The sequence below is a fragment of the Myodes glareolus genome, chromosome X (genome assembly GCF_982192425.1).
Source record: "Myodes glareolus chromosome X, mMyoGla1.1, whole genome shotgun sequence".
NCBI lineage: Eukaryota > Metazoa > Chordata > Mammalia > Rodentia > Cricetidae > Myodes > Myodes glareolus.
The window spans coordinates 133,891,154-133,911,597 of record NC_142053.1 but is presented as its reverse complement, the minus strand read 5'-3'; the positions used below and the strand labels follow the sequence as shown (position 1 = coordinate 133,911,597).

Genomic DNA, 20,444 nt, shown 5'->3' with positions numbered 1-20,444 from the left:
ACACACACACACACACACACACACACACACACACACACACGTGTGTGTGTGTGTGAGAGAGAGAGAGATGTATTATATAACCCATTGAGAATAAGATATATATTGAACATTGGATTTCACAATATTAGATCATATGACCTACAGACATCATGGTATATTCCTTTTTAAAAGAAGGGAGCATGAGGAAAATGGGGATCTTATGTCATACAGACAAATGTAATTTGGACCCATAGTCACCATGGGCAGAGGTTGGATTTAGAGAAAATTATGGAAACTTTAGGCAGCTATTTGAAAAATATTCTACAGCATGCCAACAACAATCACTCAAAATCTTTATTTGGCTTCAGTGTGTTCAACTCTGTGCAAATCATGCAACCGTTCCATGCATCAACTTTGCTTTGGCTCTTTATTAGGACCAGAGAAAGACTGATCCTTGGAAAACACTGGGAACAAAAAGTCCCACAGGATTTGGCTAAATGAAGCATTTGATTAGTTATCATTAACAATGTGATGCAAAGCCATGAAGGACTATTAACTCATTGTTTTTTAACTTGGCTTCAGTTTTGCACTTGGCTTTACCCCTCAGAACTCTGGCCAAACCGCAGTATTTCTGTGTCCTGTCTTCCCTGAGGACGTCCCAATGAGTCAGAGATATTCCACAGCCAAGGAAAGTTTTTAGGAAAAGAAAGAGAAAAGCCATGCACGCAAGCATGAGTAGCATACAGAGGAAGCAAGAGGATGGAGTAAACGGGGATGTATGTTACCTGTTGTTGCAGCTGGAAGTCCCTTTAAATATTTTAGGATGAATTTTCTAGTGTAAGACCCAGCAGTGATGCTGACTTTTGAACTGATTACACAAAGGGACACCAAATTTTTCCATCTCCTCCAAATCATCTTTCTTTGTCATAAAGTTTGTTACTTCCAGCAAGCCCTTCATGGATGAATCACCATTCCAAAATACTAAGCCCCCAGGGATGAACCAAAGAATCACCAGAATTAGCAAAGTTTAGGAAGAGCGGGGAGTTTAGGCTGCCAACTGAAGATGGTGGAGCTGCCATCCTGCAGAAGGCTGTATCCTTTCAACTGTCTGTCCCGGCTTGTCTAGTACTTCCGTAGACGCCGGAGCCAATCCCGTTAGACCTAGAAATGGTGTTTGTGTATGTGTGTGTGTGTGTCTTTCTGGGGGATGTGCAAATCAATAATGTTATTTGTGTTGAGACATATCTTTGAGATAAGTCTGTGTGCATAAAAGTCCTTTTTAAGTTCATAGCCTCAAGGGCACAAATTATTTCCTCATTACCATATTAAGCTATTTCTGCCCCTGAAGTGTTTTGACCTCTTGTTTTACTGCTATTCTGATAAGAAAGAGGAGTAACTATGCTATAAACCAAATTACAACCTAAGTTGAATGAAGTCTTTGGAGTTACAGTGCTCAGTCTTTAATGAAGAAGGCATTTAGCCTACATTCCTTCATTTTATTTTTCTTTTATCCTTTCTGGCCCTAGATCATACTCCCATATGTCCTTTGTCCTGAGTCATGTTCTCTTGGACATATTTCTTCAGGTCATACCTGGGGCCAAACTGATATGAGATTCAGATGTCTCACCACCACTGAGATGAAGAAATTAGTCCTCGTCATACCTTTCCGGTCTGACTAGCCTACTTTTCCCCCAACATTTTCAAGGATCGTGTGCACTATGATTAGGACAGCTGCGACCTTCATATCAAACATTTCAAATCTCTGACCTTTCCCCATTCTTCTACTGAATTTCAGTCGGTCTGTTTTCCTAGATAGCCCCGCATGGTTGTTCCACTTGCATTGTAATATTGACATGTGTAAAATTAAATGCATTTTTCCTCGGGGCTGGCTCCTGAATGACTTCAGTACAAAACCGGCCAGACAAGCACAATCATAAGAAGTACACGGAGCCAGTCTAATGTGGATGTGTTAACTGCTTTCACAGAACTGTGACAACTGGCTGAGCAGGCCTCTGTATGGCCAATGGCGCTGAATATTTTCATGGCTGAAGCTTGAAGATGAGGGGACAAACAGTGGGGCAGAAAGGACAATCTAAAGTGGAGGAGATCCAGAACAAGCCAGAACGAACAAGGAAGAGTTGGGATGCCACAGGGAAGAAATGGCAATCACGACATTTCTCATTTCTGACCTTAGCGGTGAGGACATCTAGCAGAAGTGGGATTGTGTTTTGTCTTAGTGTGGTCTAGAAGTCTGAGCCACTGCAGGAGAATCTATGGAGGAAAGGGCGGTCGTTTGCAGGCCCAGCTGTTATTTCATGCCAAGGAGGTGATGATTAAGCAGAGCAGGAACGTGTGCACTTCAAAATCCCTGGAAATCTCCCCTGTGGCTGATCCCAATGGGAAACAAACAAGAGAGTGAATTCTGGGAAATGGACCTCAGCTTAAACAAGTTAATACGTTAGAAAACCATTGAAGTTCACCCGAGTCAACCTGGAGTCCATTCACATCTAAACATACAGGTAATCTCTGAACAAAGACAATATTAGGCCCTTCTGCTGCCTGATTCATTTCTTCCTTATACAACTGAGAAAAAATTCTCCTTCCCCGAAAGGGATTACAAAGTTCATTTTTATCTTTGAGTCATGCTCATTTTTTTCCATGCTGATTCAGACTTTTCCTTTGATATCCTGTCCCTTGCATATTTAAGTTGTAATGTCTTAAGAAGGCTTCCTTAGATTTTATTTGTGATAAATAATAAGTGATGAAAATTGAAAGAAAATAAAAGTATCTGGCTACTATATACGTAAATATGTTTGCATTAAACCAAGGAAGAAACACAAGTATGATATTTCTCATTTCTACAATACTCATAAGCTTGTAGATGATATCAGCAAGTGTGTTCTTCCCGTATTCCCCTTCCTCTTATTCTCTTTGTTTTCAGTAAGGACCTCAGGTGTTCATTGTTTTTTTCTTTGATGGATAGACCCAAAATATTGTTCCTGAAAGTTCTAGAAATATTAGCAGTCTTGCCTGAGTTGAATTATAATTTTCCATTGATTTTAATATACGACATGGCATTATTAAGAGACACAATTGAGAATTTCCTATATTCCAGGCATGTTGTGTTATACACCTATTGTGTGATAATTGCAATCTGATATATCTTTGGTAGCCTTAAGCACCCCATCCAGACAACAACTTTCTTTCCTGCTTGTTAATTCAAAGCTATGCTGTACCTAGAGTGGCCAGGCAACAGTCTCAACTTTCATGGAATTTGTGTTGATCCCTTTGAAACTACAATCTCTTGACTGGCAGCTATGGGAAGGTACATTTTGCTAGCAGATCACTAAAGGTAATAGGGAAAGACATCACTCCTATTTTTTCTCTCTTCCTTCCCCTTTACTTCCTTTATTTCTCTTTTCTCAACAGTGTTCCTTTATGCAGCTCCTTCTGGCCTGCAACTTGAAAGTCTTCCTGCCTCCATCTCTCAGATTCAAGGAATGCACCATGCACTGACATGGTAACTCTCCCGTTTTCAACCTGGCCTCCTAGATTTATGAATATTGGAAGCAGCATAGAATTCTAACTTAAAACATCTGGGAAGACATTGTCCAGGCCTGTAAGGCGATGGCCTCTATCTCATGCTGAAACTATGTCTTCAGAGGACCAGTCTGCATCTATGAATCCAGGGTAATGAAGAATACGATAAAATGATAAAACCCTTATATGAACATGGCCCATGACTGAATTTCATTTGTTGTGATTTGAGTTTGAGTTTGATATGCAGGTTCTGTTCTGTAGAGGATGACAGCGAACAAGGTATTCTTAGTCTATCAGTTTATAAATGGTAGTTTTGGCAGAAGTTTTATGGATAGAAATGGTCAATTCATATTTAGCTTAAGTGTCCATTCAAATGACCAGGCAGGTACTCACAATAGTGCTTGTCTCTCAGAAATGCTGTATAGGGATATAAATGCTGCTACTCTAAGTGCGTTAAGTCATACAGAAACACCTATAAACCATGATTGACACTCTCACCTCCGGTCAGTTCATCACTTGAACTCTATAGAGCAGAAGTAGAGGCCATGAGCAGAGAGCTACTTCTTTATGCAATTTACTTGTGCCTCGGGCCTGCTAGAGCTTCCAATCATTTAACTTGTGCCCTCCAGGCCTACTAGAGTCTCAGACCACCTATGCCTCTTCCACTGGATGCCGGAGTGAAGCTATGCATGCATGGTTTTATGGCTTGGCCAGCTTAACAATATTTTACTTGTCATAGACAGCTGAGTCTGTATAACCTGAAGGCCTATGGCTGAGCCATACACTTTAAAATGCATCAGTTTGCCTATTCTAGCACTGTGCCTGCTGGGTCATATGCACCCCAACGACCAGGCGCCTTGCATCCCGGCCTATACAAAAGTCCCACCCATTTAAAACCAGAGTTTCCTGGATTACAGTTAAAAAAGAAAGCGAAGGGTGTTCACATAGCAGCTTCTATTTTAAAGATCCCTGAGCAAGTGTCCATCTATCTGGTACCTGGGCTGACCTTACTAATTACAACTTGGGACCCAAGTTCTATTATCTACCCAGAATAATTTATGTATTCGCACTTATGACAAGGCTTTAAAGGATCTGTGGTTGAAGAAGTTTGTTTTGGAAAAGCAATCAAAGTCTACTCGGGCCAGCTCATCTTTACTCTCTCTTCACCCACAGAGACAATGTGTCTCTCTATTTCTTTAAGTACTCCTCTAGATCTCTTAGGTATAAGTTTGGGAATACATACAGATTGGTTCCATGAGAAGACTATTAGCATACATTTTCAACCTGTATGCTCTACTGAGCTGACTGGGAGGCAGAATTCTGGAGTGGCTCTCTTTACCGTTTCTTCCTGAAACTACTCCTATGTTTATGTTATGTTATGTGACATAGAAAATGTTTTTGTGTTATTAAAATTACAAAGCACATCCTCTGCTGTAGAGGTGAAGCAGTCTACAGGAATGTACTTACTAAGAGAAGCCCTGACATCAGTCACTAAGTGGAAAGGCCCTGACTGCCTAGAACACGGACCATGGTCAATGTTTGCTGTAGCCACTGACATTGAATGCTTTCTTCTTTTACTTTCCATTTTTTTGTCTCCCTGTTTGACTTTGTGCTTCCCTTAACTTTCTCACTCTTTTGCCAGCTCAGCTGAAATCTATACACATTGTGCTGTTGTCCTTCTGCTGTGGTGCGAAGGTATGAGGAGGGCATGTGATTTGTCCTCTAAAGGTTAAATCTGAGACTTTTAGTGTGTCTGTGTCCTTGGGCTCTAACCTTCACAAGTGTTTCTTAGATTTTGTTCTGTTTTTTCTCTTTGGGTAATCTAAGATGTTAGTAAGAGACCTGAAAGCAGGAATGTGCCCTTCCCTAGATGGAGTAAGCTTGCGATTGAGTGAGTCTTTCTCCTTTTCCATAGAGTCATCTCCGAACACTTGGAATGCTCAGTCTTTTCTTCCCTCTGCTGGAGTTCCAGGGACCAGCCCAGACATAAATCATTTCTCGTACCAGAGTGGAGGTGTGAGAATAAATGAAGACACTATTCACATGACAGTATCAGGAGGGAGTTTCAGAGATTATTCAAATCCTGAAATCACCTGTGTTTGTTTTCTAAACACTTTTTATATCAAGGTAAACTGAGGGGGGCAGGTAACACAAACTTCATTAGCATTGTTTCCTAGATTGTGTGTGTGTGTGTGTGACTTAGATCATATCCTGTCTATGTGACCTCCTAAATTACAATAGAAGGAGCAGAATGGCATTAGCATATCCTGGCCACTTGTTAGGATGGTGGCAGGTTGTTTTACTATCAATGAGCAAGGTGACTACCTTCTGTGTGGAAGGTGCAGATTATGCCATGTAGGGTGCTCAGATTCTCTGACTACCTGACAGTGTGGAATACAGGCCTGCATAATTTGGCCCCAACACCAGAGCAGAAAGGCTTTCTCTTAGACCTTCATCTTAGAACTGTGGCAGGACTCCTGAAGGTAAAGTCCACACCAGTCTGAGGGGCAATTGCTATGACTCCATTGGAGCGCTTTTTTCTCACTTTATCCCACATTAAGTTCCCAGCAAATTTTCAATTTGTCATTTAAATTATGGCCACTACATGCCTTCTGTTTCAGATTTCAGCTGTGATTCTCTGACTTACCTGTCTTTCCAAATATTGTTGAAAGATGGCAATTTGCCCTGAAACATCAGTTCTCTTTGAGGTAGAAGAAAAGTTGTCCATTTTCCAGATATTCAACCTCCTTTGGTCATAAGGGTACCAATGATGGCTTCGAAGCAAAAGCCAGCTACCACCAAAAGTTGCTTACTTTTTTTTTTAAATTTTACCTTCTTTTATTTCTCTTTTCTTTGTGTGCTTTCCTCTTTGTCCTTTATAAAAAAATTTTTTTTTTCAATCTTTACAAAAACATCAAATCAACGCGTTCTGAAATGTGTCTGCTCTCTCTGCTTTTCTGTGGTTTATTTTTATATCACAGATCTGCTTTCTTTTGAATCTTCAGAGTAGGCATATTCTCTGTTTCTTGTGGTAGGTCATTCTAAGTATCAGAGAAGAGAAGTCTTTTTAGCCAGAAGATTGTAAACAGGCCTTACCCTTAGATGTCCTTAATTACTTTGTGCTTGCCTTTGGGCATTCTCACCAGAGCTGTCTCAGAACAGGGTTTTGAAACAGAAACCAATAAGCCCAATACTAATCTAACTCGCCCAATCTTGTATTCTTTCATCACAGTTCCAGTAGGCACATGTCAAATCACCTTGTACTTCTATTCTTTGTTCTTGGAAAGTCTAACACAGTTTGCAGTTTTTATAGGTGCTGCTTTCTGAAGGATCCTGTACTAACTGCAATAAGTATAGAGACATAGAGTAAGACTTTAGAACCTGCCACAACAATTTGATAGTCATTCGATATCTGAGAAATCTAATTTAAAAATATTCATTTTTAATTGTACATCATATTTTATTTTATATGGCAGATCCATTAAACAATTTGTCTCTCAGATGTATTCAGTTAAAGAATCTGGCCATGGATATTTAACTAAAACATACTAAAATCAAAAGTTAAGACATCCTATCAGTTAACAGTAAATTTTTATGACATATGTAGTAAACACTGTTAGTTAGCAAGAAACTGATCTGCTATAGCCAGAAAACTATTTCCCATGCCCAATAATTTTCGCCAAATATCAATCCAACATATCATGGCTGTTATGGTTTTTGTCTCTTTAAGAGACAAGCCACACCCACTCCCCCCCCCCCGCGACCCCTGCCCTTCTCCCTCCATCTTAGATTCTGTCTGTCCCCTCTTGGCGCATGAGCACGCGCACACGTCTCTCCTCTTCCCCCCTTTTCTGTCTCTTTCTCCTCTTATGTCTCTTTCTCCTCTTCTCTCTCTCTCTGCTCCCCTTCTTCCTTCCCCCTCCATAACCCCCTGAATAAATATTCAACCTCACTCTACATGTTGTGTCTATCCATGTCTCTGTCTCCTGCCCACCCGCCATGTGTCTCCCTGCCTGGGACCAGCCACTGCTCAGGAACCGGCAGCCTTCTCTGCCTGGGACTGGCTGCTCCCAGAGTCCGCTGTCTGCCTACTGCCGCTGGGGACTTCCCAACATTTTTAAAAAATCATAAAAATGGCAAATTCCTCTTATGGCTTTATACTTGGTTTTCCATTTATTCCAATAAGAGCCAATGTTTTGGGTTTGTATACAAAGAAGTACTATAAAACAAAATAAAGGATTGTTATGGTAGACCTGAATGTGATGGAAATCAAGGAGAAGTTCCTGGTTTTTACCATCATGACAATGCATTTTCTAAGGAAAGGTGGACAAGTCACTTAAATTTTTCTTACCATCCATTTATCATGAAAAGATGTGGAAAGGGAGGAGGAATCAAAGATCTGATTTAAGAGAATGCGGAAATGAGGAGGTATGGAAGACTGGATGGAATAGGGAAGATCTGGCTTTGATTTTGACTTTTGTAGGCACCCCTTTCCTGCAGTATGTGGATTAGTGTCAGGTTCTCCTCCAATGCTATCTCTGAGTGGACAAGTTCAAGGAAAAAATGGGGAGTGAATCTTGGCAATCTATTCCCTTTGTTCTTCAATGTGACCCATTCTGCTATGGGCCAGGGAACATGACTGTTGTTGAATTCTGCCTCCTGACACTGCAGATGACTGTCGTGTCTGCCAGATCCTGATGTCTGTGTTTCTTTCTCACTCCCTCTGCCACTTTGCCCAGGGCTAGAGAATTCTTCAGAAGACAGGACATTTGTCTTCATACTCCTGAGGTGTCTTAAAGTTTTCTTGTGTGTAACTCTGCTACAGTGTTGCTGTTAATACTGTAAAGGTCCTTTTCCCCACCTAGACAGGGGCCATATGTTGCCCAGAATGGTCTTATACTCATAATCCTCTTGCAGCAGCCTTCTGAGGGCTGAGATTTTAGGTGCACATGATCATGTTAGCTGTGTATTTTCAAAAACATTTTCAATTATTTGTTTTCCTAATGATGAAAAAGAAATATCATCTGCTTAAACATTTCAACAGTATGAAGAATTTTTTAATAGTATCCATCCTTTCTACTCTGCCTTCCCCATATTGTAGTTTGTTATCCTACTTTTCTCATACCACAAATGTCAGTCTAATAAAAGCCTTATTTTCTCCTTGATATTTCATTGTGCAGGATATCTTGAGGGCATTTCATATAAGTACATAGGCATCTTGTTCATTTTTTTAAAGGTCACCTGGTATTTAATCACATAAATACTCATAATTAATAAAATTATTTTCCTATTAAGGGATATTGATATGTATAGAAACCACTAAAATTTTGCTGCTATGCATATTGCTAAATAAAGACTTTATACACACCTCTTTAAATGCTTGATGGAGAAAAACACTTGATTTCTAAAGATTCTTGAATTTTTCATGTATGGTTGCTTTTTGAAATCTCAAATCATATTTGCCTTTTTATGTTTTGAGGTTTCCAGTCAGTCCTGCATTCCTGCAGTGCAAGTATCTGAAGGTTATTTATTGCCCTCTTAGCTTCATGTTGCAGACCACATTCACTAGTAGTAATGCAGGGTCCATCTGGCACTGTCTGGGTGGCTCTTTTTCATTTAACCAACTCATTATTCTATAACTTATTTAACAGATTATGAACTTACTTAACTATTGCATTGTCTATCAAGATAGTGTTATATGGGTTCATAAACTCACTTCCTCACCTCCCGTCTGTCAAAATAATAATAATAACAGCAGCATCAACAATAATAGTTACTGAAAATCTAATTATAATTTGGTCTGGATAACAATGTAAGAGACAGGGTCTCCCTATGGAGTCCACATTGGCCTCAAATTTGTGATCTTCCTGCCATCACCACATCTGGCTAAGCTGAGTGATTCTGACCACTTAGTATTTCCTTTCCCATGGCTAAGACAGATTCAGGTGATAGGAGAGAGCCAGATATTCCTTCTCAATGAATGCTGATCTTCCTGAAGAGACCTCACTTTAGTGGTCATATCAGAAAAGAAGGCCACCGGACAAGGCTAACTCATATCTGAAATTTGGGATGCACATTAACTCTTGCTTGTGGACCTAGAAAAATTGTTCTTCACTGGTAGCAATTTCTGATATGGGGGACATTTGATAATGTCTTATGATGATAGTTGGGGGATGGGGTTTGGTCCTGGCATTGGTGTGTTGGTGCTGAGCATACTGCTATTTACCCTTTAATGCCCCAGGAAGCCCTTCCAGGAAAGAAGCCTTCACCCAAATGTCAATATCACCCAGCTTGAGAAAGCCTAGTCACGAAGTTCTCCTAGTCCTAAACCAGTGCCACTGAGCAGTGAAGACTGAACAGGTACACCAGCTCAGGCATTGTCTCACATCCCTGAGGATTCTGATTTCATTGATCCAGACTAGTATCTTAAATAGTGTTATAATAAAGCTCCCTTGGGTTTCTGCCAGTCTGTGACAGGAATGGCAACTACTTTCTGAAGAGTCTGGTCTGAGAGACGTTACAGAAGGGTTCAACTTTTCCCATATCTTCCAACTCGAAGCTTACTGAAAGAAGTAGCATCGACAGCAAAACCCAAAGTAGGTAGGAAGAAGTTTTCTCAAATACTGGAGAGGGCAATATGAAAGCCCAAGTTTGGGGCTTTAGTGAGAAATGGGAAAGGCCCTCTTGAAAACCCCACCCCCAAAAAACATAAAGGAAGGAAAGAAGGAAGAGGAAGAAGGAAGAAGGAAGGAAGGAAGGAAGGAAGGAAGGAAGGAAGGAAGGAAGAAAGAAAGAAAGAAAGAAAGAAAGAAAGAAAGAAAGAAAGAAAGAAAGACAAAATAAAAGGAAAAATCTTCTGGGTCATTGCTCCCAAAGACCTTGGCCTAGCAAAGGGACCATCGTGACAAGGAGAAAGATGTAGTTCTGCAATAGATTCTTGTCTAGTCACATAGCTCTTTGATCCCAATGGCAACTAGCTGGATTTTGTCTTCCACAAAAGCCTCAAAGAAACCATATTCATCCTGGGAGCAGCCTAGAAACCCTATTCTGATGCCAGAATGTATCCATGCCTTCCCACAGGGTGGGGTCTCTGGACTAGCCCTGCAGTTCTTGGGGGTGGTTTACAACACTGGAGATGAATGGGTCTGAATTCAGGAAACTCCGACGGAAATCTGTGAGGTTGTAGGTAGGCTGAGAACTTTCTGGGCCTTGTGTGCCCTGTCAGCTGACCCTTAAATCCCATTCTAAAAGGCAGCATAGAAGAGACGGTCACCAGGCCTCGGCCTTGATTCATTCTTTTGCAAAAGGAAAACGTAAAACCCTGTAGTACGGGCCTTGACGCTGGTGGAACCACACACCTTGGTTCCAAACCCAGGTCTGACCATAACAAGTTTGTGAGTGGCTGCTGGTTTCTTCCTGATACAGGGGGCATAATAGTAAACTTTGGGCATAGCCGTGAGTGTCAACTCACAAATGTGGCCATGGTATCCAGCTTCAGAGGGCAACTGTGAACTCCTGGGTTGTCTTTTATTCTATGTGACCCATAGGGACTTCAGCCTTGAGCATGCGTGGATTCGTTCTAAGGGTCCGAACCCTGAGGTCATGGAGACACTAGCTTGTGTATTGGAGCTGAGGGGAATGCAAATGAAGCAAAAGATACTTTTGGATGTCATGGGTTTCTGGGGCCTCTCGCTGGAGACCTCTGGCTCCGAGAGGAACAGCCGGGCTTCCAGAAAGAATGGAACAAAAAGAAGGGGTGGGCAAATGGTGGGGCGTGGAGCCCTGATCCACTCTGTTCCAGGGAGGAGGAGGAGGAGGAAGGGGGGCAGGCCCCAGACGGGATGGGAGGGAAAGAAGGAGGCCGAGGAGGAGTTTTCCAGCCTGGCCTTAACGCCTCTGGCTCACTTCACAGACCCTTGGTCTCCTGGCCTCCTCCCGCCCCTTAAGTGCCCTGCACAGCGGGCTCAGCGAGAGAAGCGCCGGCTTGCCATGGGGAGTCCGGGACTCCGGCCTGTGCTGCCTCCAGCGCTGATGCTGCTTCTGCTCCTGCTGCTGCTGCTCGTTCAGCCGAGCAGGGGCTTCCCAGGTAGGAGTTAGAGGTGGGGGTGTCTCCCCAGCGGGACATCTAGGAACCTCGGAGTCCTCTGCTGACACCGTGGCTCGGAACAGTGGGAGGGAGGTGTGGGGGCGCCCTTTGTTTACTCTGAACTCAGCTTTCACGGTCCCAGGGAGCGGGTAAAGAGAGTGGGGCTCCCATGAGAGGGAGTACTATCCGATCATGCAGCGCCCGGAACCGAGCCTGAGCACCTTCTGCTCCCAGGGCTCCGAGGTTTAAAGCAAACCCTCTTGAAGGCTACGACGGGAAAGTTTGGACACAGGCTCATTTGCTTCTTTCTCACCACACCGAGTTGCTTTATTTTATTCATTTATTTCTGCCTCTTAAAGTTTTGATGGCTGTCAGCCCTCTGGGTCAGGCAGCTTATTTTTGGAAAGAGCCATATCTTGGTTGCCTCTGGAGCTGCCAAAATTTCGCCAGCCCGAGGAGGAGCCTTCATGCATCCGCTGTCCTGTGCCCCCCCCCGCCCCAAACTCTACTCCACCCCCCCCACCCCCGCCCCGGCTCCATACTCTGGAATTCCGAGAAAGTTTGCTGCTCTGAGGGAGAAGTGCCAACTGACAGCGGTGACATGTGGCATGCACTTGGTTAGCACCAGGGAAAGTGGAAAAGGCTTGGGGTTGTGCTGGAGGGCGTGGTCTCCAGCTTCTAAGGAGACCCTGGTATTTACTGGGCTTTTACAGTGAAGGGAAAATTCTCTTTGGAAATATCTGTTTAAAAATCTTCAGTTAACGTTCTCACAATGAAGTCTTCGGTTAACAGAGAGCTTCAGAGTAACATGTCATGCACCCCTGTGACCTTGGAATGAAGTCAATCTTTGCAGAGGTTTTAGCTTTCTCTTATTAGAAAAGTGGTGACACAAATGCTAAGGTATGCAAATACTTGCCTATGTGTTCGACATCATTATGGGCAGTTTAAACTTGGGGCCTGAGAAGAAACCTCCGGAACTGAGATAAAAGGATAGCGAGTTCCCAGCTATGGAGCTGGATAGATGTAGATAGAGGATATATTTCAGAGTGAATGAATGAATGACATGTGACTTAATAGACATGAACCTTCGTGCTTTGAGCTGACGCATGCAAATTTGAAGTTCTGAAGGAAATGATTAGGGGCAAAATGCAAAGGAGGCTTTATCTCCTCCATTACTAGGGAAATGCCATTTTATGATGGTGGTGTCCTCACTCCCACCTTCTGGACAACAATTGCGTTAAAAGGAGCTTAGAGCGAAGAGACAGTCTAAATGAAAGAATTTCAACTTCTGGTCTAGCCTGTCCCACGCAGACGCCCTTTTCTTTTTCATATGCTTTTTCTCCTCTTTCTCTCAGTGTCTACCCTTCCCAAGTTTAGCTTGCTGCCCAGCCTCAGACACCCACAGAATCCTAGATTGGCTAGCTCAGGTACTTACTACTGCTTATGTTTTGGGACTTGCCCTGCGCTTTCTTGGCTCAGCTGGACAGCCTACAGGTCCCTTCTCCCTCAGTCACCAGGTTTCTCTTTGCCCTTGTTTCTGTTGATTCCTAATCTGCCATTTGGCTTTTCTTAGCGCTAAGGAAGAATTTCTCTGCAGCCCCTTTCCTTTTTTTAAAAGCATATTTCTAGACTGTTTCTTTTTTAATTACTTATTTTGTTTTTGATATAATATAATCACACCCCTTTTGTTTCCCTTTCCTCCCTCCAAACCCTCCTGTATACCTCAACCCCTGCTTTCTACACTAAGAATACTTACTATTCAGCTGGAGCCTTCTCTTGGCACATCTCAAAGGAGTGTCTTAGGAAATGAGCTCTGCCGGGGCTGTTGAATCCCAACAGAGGGGATTTCAGTCCAAGTCAGAGATTGTAAAACGTCTGGGGAAGGGAAATACACTAGACTTGTGCATCTGGAGACAAATTGCATCAGCTGGGTTCACTATTAGCTGTGGGGTGACAGGTTTTAAAGGTTGTCTCAGAGGCACTCCCTCAGTAAGTAGACATTATGTCTCCAGAAAGAGCCACTGAAAGAATTTAGGGTCCCATCAACACCCTAATTATGTAACTATCTGAGCTCTTATAGCAAATTTATCAGAGAAGGGGTAAATCTTTCCCTTTCCTATTCAGAGAAGCTCTCTGGAGTTCTTCCAATCATGAATTTGGTGCAGCTTTTCCAGGCCTCTGATGTATTTTTTGCAGTCTAGCAAAGACTGTGTGTCTACAGAAACCCACAGGAAGCAAATGAAGTGCTTCTAGCAAAGTTGCCTGTGTTTGTGTTTGGAGCCTTTTAAGGAATGGGACTTTTCATTAATTCTATTCTTAAATGAATCTTGAAAGCCCCTGGATGTCTCCGAGTTTGGAAGTTCACTCTGCCTCCTGCAAACAGAGCTGAAGGTGGAGAAGGAATGCTGTGGCCATGGAGAAAGGTTTTGTGAGTCTTCCTAGTACTGGAGAAACTGGTAAAGTACTATGGTTTTGTTAGTTAGGAAAACCTAAAGCCACATCAGACCATGGCAGTCAAAGCAGTCTTCAGAATGGCCACATCTAGAGATAAGTGTTAGGAGCCGAGCACCTGGCTCAGGCTCTACAATTAAGGTCTCACCAGAAACTGGGTAGAGATTTCTATTTGTGTTTAAAGCATATAATCAACTGACAAAATTACTCTGCAATATAAAAGGGGATATGCTAGAGAGAGGAGGGCATTTTCGTTTGGCATTGTCTTTGTTGAGAACACTTCAACACAGTAAATTGTTACCACTTCTCATTTCACACATTTGTGAGTTGAACAAGGTACCAGAAACCATCATTAAGACACTGATTTAAGACCTTCCTGCCTCCTGAGTCCTTGCACCATAATCAAAGTACATCCCTTCATCCCTTCTCATCTACATAATGGTCATAACAATTTCACTGGTAGTCTCTCTGAAGTTAACTCATTGTCCTTTTTGACAGCCAAATACTGGTCTTTTAAGTGTACTCTGTATGTGTGTGTGTGTGTGTGTGTGTGTACATGTGTGCAGGTATGTGCATATGTGTATATGCGTGTGTGTTCTTGTAGAAGCTAGAAGTCAGTGTCAGGTGTCTTCCCCTGTTTCTTTCCATTTGTTCTCTGAGGCAAGGTCTCTCACTAAAATGGGGGCTCACCAACTGGGCAAGACCAACTGGCCAAAGAGCTACAGGAATCCCCCTAGCTTCTCTTATACAGTGCTGGGATTGCAAGTGTGTGCCACCATTCCTGGCTTTTTATGTAGATACTTGGATCTGAACTCTAATTCTTATTCATATGTGGCAAGCACTTTAGTGATTGAGCTCTCTTCCCAGCCCCTAACTGGACTAATTTGTATCCCATATTCCTCTATGCAAAAACTTAGAGCAGTAGCTTCCCACATCCACTCTCATGTGGAAGATTCTCCATTATGTTCAGGGGGCTAGATGGTCCCAGCACAGTTCTCAAGTGTTCACTCTTGCGTACCTATAACCTAGTCCATACACACTACGGGGCCCTATAGCAATTTAGTTTTCTTTCTTTGTAAATGCCACTGCCGGCACCTTGGAGTGACCCACCCAATCATTCAACTGTTCAAAATTCTCCGCATTATCTACAACATCCACACTTGGATGAAATTAACTGACCTGTCCTCCCTCCTCCGTCCCTCCGTCCCTCTGTCCCTCCGTCCCTCCACCTCTCCTTTCCTCCCTCCCTCCCTCCCTCCCTCCCTCCCTCCCTCCCTCCCTCCCTCCCTCCCTCCCTCCCTCCCTCCCTTCCTGCCCAGTCATGGGGATGGGGCACATGGCCTTGTACATGCTACGTCTGTGCTCTGTGGCTAAGTTACACTCCAGCTCTTATAATCATTTCTGGATCACCGAAAGAGAAACCTCCTGTCTTTATTTTAAAAGCACAGTTCCTTGTGGCTGTTTCGTGGTTTTTATCACACATTCCATGCCATATAAGTTATGTACTCCTCTTCTAGCCTCTGAGTCCCTAAAAACTACATCTGTACTGTGTTTTATCCTTATCTGTATTTCCGAGATTGCTTAGCAGAATATCCACTGCTGGTGGATATTTATGCTTATGAAATTTAATGGACCCTGAAACTCTGATGATCTGCAAGAAAGGTGCATGGGTAAATGGGATTTTGTGCCACCATGAATATACATACATAGAAACTATGGCTTGCTGGCTACAGAGGTTCATTTTAAATTCATGAGTACCCTCGGTTGAAGCCATAACTGTCTCTGTTGGGGGCTGTAAGATGAGAGACTGACTGTAGGCATGAGTTGAAGTTTGCATTTATTTTTGTTGGCCACTTCATTCCGTATCTTTCCACAGTCGTTGAATGGTTTTCTTAGTAAACACATATATATATGTGCTACATCAATTCCCCTTTCAGTAAACACACTAAAACCTGTAATTGAAAGCAAAGGGAGTTTCAAGAGGTTTACTGTTGCCAAACTGTAACATAGTTATGATTAGCATTCAGATTGAAGATTCTCTTACAAAATAGCAGAATGAATAATTGCTCCTTCAGTTCTGGTTTGTAGGGAGATCCTCGAGCCAGCCTTTCCATCTTTAACTGTAAGATCTCAGGACGGCCAGCTTTAGTGGGCCTTTGGCTCTGAGAGGAGCTGCTCTTCTCCTGGGATGTTTACATTCTGCTCTGAAATAGAATTGGGTTCTGCCTTGTCTAATGAAAACTGAGCTATACTCAGAGACTTACTAGATCAAGTGGCCACGAATGATGAAGAGGTTCTGTGCTTGGAAAAGGGGGCCGAGCAAGGGATGCAGTTCCTTCTTTGTCGCGGTTTACTGTCTTCTGGAGAACCAGGCACAGTTACCTAGAGTGGCCTATGCTGTAATGCAGTGTGTGATGGGCCTGGAAGCACTGAGGAGTCCCGCAGTAACTGGGTCCACATGTTGAAATGAAGGCTGATGCTTGGACATGCTGCTGCCTAGATGGTGATGCGAAAGGCCCACAGTTGCATTAGAATGACTTTGGGCTTCACTAAGAGTATTTTGAAATTGAAATCAGAACTCTGCGCAGCTATGTTCCCCACGGGAAAAAATTCCTATGCCAATTCAAATCCACCATTCACTAGATGATCTTCTTGTCTTCCTGAGCTGTGTGAGAAATATGAACACTTAACAGGCAAAATAAATAAATAAATAAATAAATAAATAAATAAATAAATAAATAAACAAACAGATAAGTACACAAAAGATGAAATTACCAAAATAGGAGAATTTTTATTCAACGAAGGAGTAGGTGGAGGTGGTCTTTCTAGTTAATGCCAGCTATACAGTTTCCAGTTCTCCTCATTTAAAAAGCAAGACTAGGCTTAGTGTGCCTTAAAAAGATATAGCACATCTGATGATCTAAGCTCAAACTCCAGCAGCCCCTGCCACAAGTAAAAATAATGATAAATAAAGATAAAGTATCAAACAAAGAAGATATAAACATAGATTGAAATTGTCCCCTGCCCTTCATTAGCACAATGCCCGAGATCTGGGGGAGGATACGGAGTCAATATTTGGAATATTGATTGTCTGAAGTAGTTGTGAATAAGACTTAACTATTCGATTTCAAATATCTTTGTGGCATTTACCTAGGGCACTACGCTAAGAGATTTAGAAACTCTGGGAAGCTTAAAAGTTCTGAGAGTTTCACATAAAAGGAAAGTTTGCACCACAAGCTGCTAAGCCGCCAAGCGCTTTAGATATTAATTGGTTGCACCGGGATCTTAAGAGTGCATGATACACTTTGGCCTCAGGAAGCTCAGGAGCAAACGTTTCTCATCCAAATGATACATTCGCCCATAATTCTTAGCTAATACTGGATGTTCTCTGTGTCTTGTTCTCCAGGAAGAAGATAAATGGGTTTGGACCCAATGACTTGGATAATCCCAGAAACTTGGAGCTATAAATTATATATATTTGTTTAAAAACCTTTTTATTAATTAAATTTTTTTCATTTATGTCACATTCTGATCGCAGTTTCCCCTCCCTCCCTCCTTTACTCATGTCCCATCACCCCTATCCCCTCTGACCCCCCATCTACTCCTCTGCTGTTTCTGTTCAGAAAGGGGCAGGCCTCCCACGGGTGTCAACAAAGCATGGCATATCAAGTTCAGGAGGGACTAAGCTCCTCCCTTTGTATTAAGGCCGGACAAAGCAAGCCAGTATGAGGAATAGGTTCCCAGAAGACAGTTTAAGAATTTGGGACAGGCCCTGATCCCACTACTAGGAATCCCAAAAGGAGACCAAGCTACACAACTGTCGCACATACAGAGAGAGTCTAGACCAGCTCATGCAGGCCCCCTAGCTGTTGATCCAGAGTTTGTGAGCTCCTATAATTCCAGGTTAGTTTATTCTGTGGGTTCCCTCGCGATGACCTTGACTCCCCTGGCTTGTACATTCCTTCCTCCCTCTCTTCAACAGGATCCCCTGAGCTGGACCCAGTGCTTGGCTGCTATGGGTCTCTGCATCTGTTTCCATCAGTTGCTGGATGAAGGCTTTCTGATGATAGTTAGGGTAGTCACCAATCTGATTACAGGAGATGGCCGGTTCAGGCCCCCTCTCCATGATTGCTAGGAGTCTTAGCTGGGGTCATCCTTGTGGATTCCTGGGTGTTCCCCTGGCAGCAGGTTTCTCCCTAACCCCAAAATGCCCCCCATCAAGACATCTTTTTCATTACTCTCCCCCTCCATCCTGCCCCCAGTCTTCCCAATCCCTCATGTTCCTATCCTCCCTGCTCGCCAATTCCCCAGGAGATTGCTTCTAGTTCCTCTGCCCAGGGAAATTTATGCTTCCATATTTTGGCCATGCTTGTTACCTAGCCTCTCTGGGGCTTTGAATTACAGCCTGGTTTTCCTTTACTTTGCAGCTAGCATCCACTTATGAGTGAGTACATACCATGTTTATCTTTCTGGGTCTGGGTTACCTCACTCAGGATGACTTTTTTCTAGTACCATCCTTTTTGCCTGCAAATTTCATGATGTCATTGTTTTTTTTTCTTTTACAGTTGAGTGATTCTCCATTCTTTGATTGAGGGGGTATTTAGTTGAGCAGGTGTCCTTGTGGTATGATTGTACATGCCTAAAAGTGGTATAGCTGGGTCTTGAAGTATATTGATTTCCAATTTTCTGAGGAACTGTCATAAATTTCTGAAGTGACTGTACAAGTTTGCACTCTCACTAGAGGTGGAGGTGTGTTCCCCTTACTCCACATCCTATCCAGCATCAGTGTTTTGGCTCTTAGCTTAGCCATTCTGACAGATGTAAGTTGGAATCTCAGAGTTGTTTTGATTTACATTTCCCACATGGCTAAGGATGTTGAATGTTTAAGTGTATCACAGACATTTGAGACTCTTCTGTTGAAAATTCTGTTTAGATCTGTGCCCCAATTCGTATTCTTTTTTATTAAATTTATTTTTAAAAACAATCTTCTCATTTTACATATCTATCCCAGTTCCCACTCCCTCCCCTCCTCCCGCTCCCCCATCTTCCACCCACCCCACCCTACATTTACTTCTCAGAGAGGGTGGGAATCAACAAAGTCTGACACACCACTCTGAGGCAGTACTGAGGCCCTCCACCCTATATCTAGGCTGAACAAGGTATCCCTCCAAAAAGAAGGGGTTCCAAAATGCCAGTTCAAGCACTATGGAAAATCCTGATCCCACTGTCAATGGCTTCCCCAGCCCATACAACTGTCCCCCACATTCGGTGGGCCTAGTTTGGTCCTTTGCAGGTTCCTTCACTATCAGTTCAGAGTCAGTGAGCTCTCAGCAGCTCAGATCAGCTGTTTCTGTGGGTATGCCCGTTAGGGTGGAAAGATGTTAAAAGATAGGCTCACAACTAAAATGTACTCCAGGTTTTAACTGGGTTTTTTGGTTTGTTGGTGTCTAGTTTCTTGAGTTCTTTATGTAGTTTGGAAATCAGCTCTCTGTCAGATGTGGGGTTGTGAAGATCTTTTCATATTCTGTAGGCTGCTCTTTTGTCTTATTGAGAGTGTCCTTTGTCTTACAGAAGCTTCTCAGTTTCAGGAGGTCCCATTTATTCATTGTCAGTCTCAGGGTCTGTGCTACTCATGTTCTATTTAGGAAGTTGTATCCCCTGCCTATGTATTTAAGGCGACTTTCCATTTTCTCTTCTATGAGGTTCAGTGTAACTGGGTTTGTGTTGAGGCCTTTGATACACTGGGACTTGAGTTTTGTGTAGGGTGTTAGATATGGATCTATTTTCATTTTTCTACATGTCAACATCCAGTTATACCAGCACAATTTGTTGCAGATGCTTTTTTCCCCTATTGTATAGTTTTTGCCTCTTTGCCAAAAATTCAGTGTTCATAGGTGTGTGGATTTTCGTCAGGGTCTTCGATTCTATTCTATTGATTGATGTGTCTGTTTTTATGACAATGCCATGATGTTTTTATTACTATAGCTCTATAGTAGAGCTTGAAATTAGGGATGGTGATAACACCAGCAGTTCCTTTATTATATGGGATTGTTTTAGCTATCCTGAGTTTTTTGTTTTTTTTTCATATGAAGTTGAGTATTGTTCTTTTGAGGTCTTTGAAGAATTGTGTTGGCATTTTGATTGGAATTTCCTTGAATTTATAGACTGTTTTGGTAAGATTGCCATTTTTACTATGCTAATTTTACCAATTCATGAGCATGGGAGATCTTTCCATCTTCTGGTATCTTCTCCAATGTCTTTCTTCAAAGACTTAAAGTTCTGGTTATACAGATCTTTCACTTGTTTGGTTCGAATTACCCCAAGATAATATTGTTTGTGGCTATTGTGAAGTGTGTTGTTTCCATTATTTCTTTCTCAAACTGATTAT

General features: G+C 42.5%; 1 protein-coding gene across 2 annotated transcripts in view; it reads left to right on the top strand.

Annotated features, from left to right (window-relative positions):
- Positions 1–11,279: 11,279 nt before the first annotated feature.
- The window catches only part of Srpx (sushi repeat containing protein X-linked), a 74,134-nt gene continuing 64,969 nt past the window's right edge, over positions 11,280–20,444 (top strand). For both annotated transcript variants that reach the window (XM_087902758.1, XM_087902757.1), the window contains exon 1: positions 11,280–11,605. In XM_087902758.1, coding sequence (XP_087758884.1) covers positions 11,284–11,605 — 322 coding nt within the window. In that variant the 5' untranslated portion in view covers positions 11,280–11,283. The remainder of the gene's footprint in view (positions 11,606–20,444) is intronic.